Here is a 7083-nt window from a genome sequence, read left to right on the forward strand (position 1 = left end):
GTGGAAAATCAATGTAGCCCCTCGTTTGCTAAACAGACTGCCTCTCTTTCTCCAGTGTTGGAACCAATTTAAACCTGTAACAGAAAGACAACAATCAATGGACATGGCAACATAAGGGATTGATCCATTATATTTTCCATGTTCCCAGGCCTCATCGTTTGGTCATCAGAATGTGATGTTCAAACAAATACGAGCTCTGTTCCTCTCTTTTCCTCTCTGCTCCTCTCTATTCCTCTCTATTCCCCTCTGCTACTCTCTGCTACTCTCTGCTCCTCTCTGTTTCTCTCTGCTCCTCTCTGCTACTCTCTGCTCCTCTCTGTTTCTCTCTGCTCCTCTCTGCTACTCTCTGCTCCTCTCTGTTTCTCTCTGCTACTCTCTGCTCCTCTCTGTTTCTCTCTGCTACTCTCTGCTACTCTCTGCTCCTCTCTGCTACTCTCTGCTCCTCTCTGTTTCTCTCTGCTCCTCTCTGCTACTCTCTGCTCCTCTCTGTTTCTCTCTGCTACTCTCTGTTTCTCTCTGCTACTCTCTGCTCCTCTCTGTTTCTCTCTGCTCCTCTCTGCTACTCTCTGCTCCTCTCTGTTTCTCTCTGCTCCTCTCTGCTTCCTCTCCGCTTCCTCTCTATGCCCCTCTGATCCTCTCTGCTCCTCTGTTTCTCTCTGCTCCTCTCTGCTCCTCTCTGTTTCTCTCTGCTTCCTCTCTGTACCTCTCTGCTCCTTTCTGTTCCTCTCTGCTCCTCTCTCCAGCTCCCCTCCTCAATGGTGCGAAGAGATGGAGAGATTACATTAAAAATACATTGGAACAATGTGCGCTCTGTTGTGTGGAAGACTGCATCTGACTCATTACACAATATAAATTAATAAACAGATTACACCCCTGTGTCCCCATTGCTGGGCTTGCAGCTTCCTGAGGTCCTTGGCCAAGAGGAAGAAATGGGCTCATCATGTCCTTATGAAAACAAACAGAAGGCAATGGCCAATATACACTTCAAAATGTTCTTTTACAATACAAATTTCTGACTAAACATGATCTTATAAATTAAACATTTGATCAGAATAATCTAGAATGCAACTGGTGGTCCACAATTTGTACACCCATGTATGCAACCCATTACATTACATGACATTAAAATACAACCCATTACATTACATTACATTACATTACAATACATTACATTAAAATAAATTACAATAAAATACATTACAATTCATTACATTCAAATGCAAAGTATGTGAGCGTAAATGTGTTATTGTTGGTGTATTTCTTGCCATTCTTAATTTACAGTTTTAGATTGTAATCCTAGCACCACCTACCGAGAACCTTGGCCCGAACTCCTCCTCAGCAGTTTGAGCCCAAGGTGCTATATCCAACAGTACCACTAGAGGAGGTATCTGACACGGATCTTCTCTGTGGTTGAATTACATATTCCCAAACACTCAAAGGTCATATCCTCCAGTGGTGGAAAAAGTATCCAATTGTCATACTTTAATAAAAGTAAAGATACCCTTAATAGAAAAGGAGTAAAAGTGAAAGTCTACTTGAGTAAAAGTCTAAAAGTATTTGGTTTAAAATATACTTATAAGTATCAAAAGTAAATGTAATTGCAAAAATGTACTTAAGTATTAAAATCTAAAAGTAAAAGTATAAATCATTTAAATGACTAGACTACACCATTTTTGTATTTTATTTTATTTACGAATAGCCAGCGGCACACTCCCAACAGTCAGACATAATTTACAAACGAAGCCCGTCTTTAGTGAGTCCGCCAGATCAGAGGCAGTAGACATAACCAGGGATGTTATCTTGATAAGTGTGTGAATTTGACAATGTTTCTGTTCTGCTAAGCGTTCAAAACATAACAAGTACTTTTGGGTGTCAGGGAAAATGTATGGAGTAAAAAGTACATTATTATCTTGAGGAATGTAAAAGGTGTCAAAAATATAAATAGTAAAGTACAGATACCCCAAAAAACGACTTAAGTAGTACTTCAAAGTATTTTTACTTAAGTACTTTACACCACTGATATCCTCTGGCTCTAGAGTAGTGTAACAACACATTGACATAATGCTTTCTCAGTATTTTGATTCTTGTTATAAATATGTTTGTTTATTTAAAATCAGAATCAATCTAATGAAATATTTGGCCTCTTTAATGAATGCCTTGAAGGTCAAAAGAGCATGCCATCACAATAAATCACAATAATGGTGAAACCATTTATTTAGCACAAATATAGAACATTGTTTCAATAGATAAAGAACTTCTCCCTCAAGTAATATAGCCTCAACCTGACATTTCCAAACAGATCCTCACACATCTCTGCCAATCTGCTGTTCATTAAGCTGATTGCTTGACTGCGCCAAGGGCTTGCCTGGCTGCCTTGTTTTGATTAAAGGGAAGCTCATAAATAGAGTGCTGCCTATAAATTATTTCCTCATTACATCAAAGTCACACGGAAGTTGTAAGCAGCTCCTACAATTGCCACAAATGCAGCTAACTTTATGGGGTTAGGGCCCTGATGAATGATATAACAAGGAAGGAAGGAGGACCATAAAACATGACCAATCTGGCTTTCCAAACCAATGGTGTATCACACAAGCAGAAGTGTTGTAGAAGCCGGACACAGTTGACAAAAAAAAACAACAACAATAGAATTAAGGTCAATTAGTCCCAAGAATGCTGCTCGGGAAATAATACTACTGCCGTCTTAAAACCTGGCATGTTTAAATCTTAGTAGCTTAACAACTTTTGTCATTGAAATAACCCAAAGGTATGATGAACGACAGTGTTTCAGACACAGGTACAACTCTACTTATCGTTCCACAGATTCTCGCTGAAGTTACTGCTTTCAGAATGTGAAGGTCTGAGAAGAGGGAAGGTGGTATAGTTTAGATGCTTTGGTTTGGGGCTCTGCATTTCTCCATTTCAGTTGACATTAACACAATTTCACATGAAATTAAATAATTATATTACTTACTGGAAGCCTAACACTGCAAATTCCATGACAACAATGAAACATTGTTTTAAAATGACATTCACTGATATGGTTTACAACAGTTTTACAATATCTGGAAATCTGACTTTTATGTGCTTACACTTAAGGGTTGTCAAATATTGACATAAACATTAGCAACCATGTAACCACCCCACACATCAGCTGTGTCTGTGGAAAATGTAGGGCATGTTCAATTTCAAAGGCTTAGATAGCACAGCCGTAGATACGTAACAACATATTCTCACTTACATAATATCTCAAGAAGAAAACATATGTTTCAAACGTTTTTAATTTGATCCTTGTGAATGACATACATAACCAAATTAAAAAGTATTTATAAAACTGCATAGTATAGCTCCTTCCAAAGGAACATTTAGATGAAAGATTAAAAAGTATAAACTTTTGCCACATTTGAGCTACATGTTATAAATACGAAACATGAATCACTCAATTCATTTCCAGCATTAAAAGTTTAGAGTGAAAGCAAAATAAATAAGTATACACAAATTAATCGAAGACTACAAATGCCTGATAAAACAGAAGTGCTGAATAGAATTTGTTGCTACAGTCAAATCTAACGGAAAAATAGCAACACATTTGAATTAGTTGAGTTTATGAAAAAAAAGACAACAGTTCCCACAACTAATTTATTAGACTTCGGTATGGGATGAAAGCAGTCGGAAATCAAACTTGTCTGTCATCAAGCAGAGGTAAAACGAGACAGTCCTGAAGTTTTGATTCACCCCGGGCCAAAAACAGAATTATGGGCCTTAGTTGAATCTTCTATGCTAGCTAGATGACAAGTGGAATGGCAGTAATTGAACTACATGTTGTCAATTTCAGAGGCAACTGGATAAACATTTGCATTGGAATATATTACATCAAGTAAAACAGAACCGCTAGTTAATTTGGCCTTGATATCCAAATCAGCAGAAGAAAAACAAGACACTAGAAAACAATTCATCTAAGTCTTTAAGGCTCTTTCGTGAGTGAGGTGCTGTATCTTCAGGTGTAAAAAAAAACTCAATTTCAGTGTTGTTTCATAGCAAGGAGAAATATATAGTATTTAAAAAAAGAGTTATGTCCACGTGTCAAAGGCTAATATGAACAGAATAGTCCAGCGAGCAGAAGCGTATATTCCTATCCATCATCCTGATAGATGATACATGCTGTATCCCAGAGGTGTAGCGTACAACCCCATAGGTGAGAGGGGCAGCATGGGACGGTGGTAGGGGTAGGACTGTCCGTAGAGGGAGACGGCTGTGTGGAGCTGTGCTCCCAGGGGCATGGGTAACGTAAAGCCCGGGTGCAGCGTGGGTTTGGCAGCCATTTTGAGCTTCTCCAGCTCGGCCTCCTGTAGTCTCTTGGCCTTAGCCCGGCGGTTCTGGAACCAAATCTTGACCTGGGTCTCAGTCAGGGTCAGAAAGCTGGAGAACTCGGCCCGCTCAGCGATGGACAGGTACTGCTTCTGACGGAACTTCCGCTCCAGAGACAGCAGCTGGGAGGTGGTGAAGGGAGTACGAGGCTTTCTGTTGGTCTTGTGCTTCCGCAGCGGACAGGTAGGACTTACCTGCCCTGGAGAGACAGAGAGCGAGACAGAGAGAGGGAGAGAGAGGTTCAGAGCCAATACTGATTTAATTTAACACATGAATAAGCTACTTGAGTGAGAAAGTAAATATACTTTGTCCTGATCCTGATAGAAAACCTATACCTAATGTAGTATTATCACATCATCCTGATAGATAAATGAACAACGTTAGAGATACAGTATGAACTGATTGTGTGTGTACACAAAGGTATTGGTTGGGCCGATAGCAATTTTAAACTGAAATTGAAACGTAGGCATACTAATTTCCCTAAGTGCTGTACAAGTAAATTGACTATATAACATTTTCTTTGCATAAAATAGAGTGATTTTGAGGAGTGATGTAATATGTGATCCAATCAACTGTTTCTTACTAAGCTTGTTGTGGTTCATTGTTAAATGGAAACGTCAAACATTGCAATGGATACACATACTCCTGTCAAGGGAGGAGAGGACTATTATTTGTTGATTAATTTAAAGCAATGCTGACTATTACACACAAACCACATGAACAAACTCAATTAAAGGGTTTGAAGACCTGCCTGATATTCCAAAAAGATAGATAGAAATACATCTTAATATCCCAAATAAATAATAGAAATTGTTGAATATTGTTTTCCAATGAAAGATGAAGTTGAGTCTAAGTTGTAGCAGTATAACTTACAAGACCCGCAGTAAGCCATTTAATTAACTCACATAACTTCGTGAAGACCCAGGCCAAACCAAATGATTTCCCTAATACTTATTTTTCACATATTGGTCTAATAGATTGAATATCAAGACTCTTACTTTATGGTAAGGATTTTCTACACAAACATTCAGATATATTCAAAGTAAATAAGACAAAGTTAATACATGCAAAAAGCCATACAATAGGATTTTGCGAGACAGGCAGCACACATACAAATTATATGTTAATTTGATTTGTATTTTACAATATTTTTATTTAACGTTTATTTAACTAGGCAAGTCAGTTAAGAACAAATTCTTATTTACAATGACCGATAAAAAAATAATCATTAAAATATAGGACAAAACACACAAGAGAGACAAGAGAGACAACACAACTCTACATAAAGAGAGACCTAAAACAACAACATAGCAAGGCAGCAACAAATGACAACACAGCATGGTAGGAACACAACATGACAATAACATGGTAGAAACACAACATGACAATAACATGGTAGCAACACAACATGGTAGCAGGACTAAACATGGTACAAACATTACTGGGCACAGACAACAGCACAAAGGGCAAGAAGGCAGAGTCAACAATACTTCACGCAAATGACAACATCCAGTAAAGACTGTCCATGGTTGAGTCCGTGAATGAAGAGATTGAGATAAAACTGTCTGTTAATGTACTGTACCTTTTATCCCTAAATATAAAAATAATAGGTTATGGGAAATAGTGAGGTAAGAAGTACACCTTCCAAATGTGTTCCGATTAGTCTACTTAAAAACCACAGATTTTCTCCAAAAAATGACTTACGAGTTTGTGCAGAGAATCTTGGGCTCATAACCCAGGGAGCACAATCCTCCGGCTCGGAGGACTCTGACTTTACCGGCGACGGTGGGATAAAGTGCTTTCGGATTCCCGCGGGAGGGCTGTAGCTCTCTCTGCACAGGTACGGAGAGTTCTGCGTCTTTGAAAATGGAACCACAGAGACATTGTCGGGTTTGCTTGTAAACTCACTGTGAATCTTTCTACCCGACATTATAGCCTCCACACTGAAGGGATGATGGTGTCTTGTCACTTGAGTTTTGCGGCCATCCATCGTCCTCTCTAGCTCGGGTCGGCTGTCCTCCTCCGATGAACTGCCATCCCTCAAACTCACATGGGCAGACATTCCCCCGAAATATGTACCAATGGCACACGACAAGACTATCAGTCTCAGCTACAGGTGGCCTTCAAAGTATGGGGACACGACCTGTCAAGTGTGGGATAAATTAAATAATCACGTGGCGCCAGTGGAACTTTCGGCCAATCGCAGCGCTGCCAAAATGTAAGAGCGGACCTTGTTACCAGTGATTGGTCTCTCACACAAGGGTTCAAAAATATATCCAGTAGGGTATACCACATGGTGTACTGTGACGGATTACTTCGAACCTAACCTCAAGAGATTGTGTAAACACAGGCCCCTTGTGGGTAATTTACGCCCAATTATAAAAGAGATGAACAATCTCTCTCAGGATGTGACTTTTCCTGATTGTAAAACGTTGTTGGTGCCTCAAACCAGGATACACAAATGTGGTGGGAAAGTGCTTCCTCTGCAGCCCAATTCTTTATCATGCGCTCTTAATTCAAGTGTGCCCATAGCCGCTGAAAATAGGGGTGCTGAAGGTGCTGCAGCAAAAGTAGTACACTGGGCCTTTACTAGTCCTGTTGTACTGGACCGATATGGCTGTTTGTAGCCTACTGGTACTGGTATTTATTCTGATTCTAAATGTGATTAAAAATGTCCATGACCTTTAAAAAAAGTGTGAATAGCCTACTACCACATCT

General features: G+C 39.4%; 1 protein-coding gene across 1 annotated transcript; it reads right to left on the reverse strand.

Moving 5' to 3' along the window:
• Nucleotides 1-2190: 2190 nt before the first annotated feature.
• On the reverse strand, nt 2191-6614 carry LOC106603868 (muscle segment homeobox 2b). The gene is made up of 2 exons (XM_014198072.3): nt 6070-6614; nt 2191-4564 (listed from the first exon to the last, which is right to left on the reverse strand). Exons 1-2 carry the CDS (start codon nt 6425-6427, stop codon nt 4137-4139), a joined length of 786 nt encoding a protein of 261 aa, XP_014053547.1. The 5' UTR covers nt 6428-6614; the 3' UTR covers nt 2191-4136.
• Nucleotides 6615-7083: the final 469 nt, after the last annotated feature.

The sequence above is a fragment of the Salmo salar genome, chromosome 04 (genome assembly GCF_965601325.2).
Source record: "Salmo salar chromosome 04, fSalSal1, whole genome shotgun sequence".
Classification (NCBI taxonomy): Eukaryota; Metazoa; Chordata; class Actinopteri; order Salmoniformes; family Salmonidae; genus Salmo; species Salmo salar.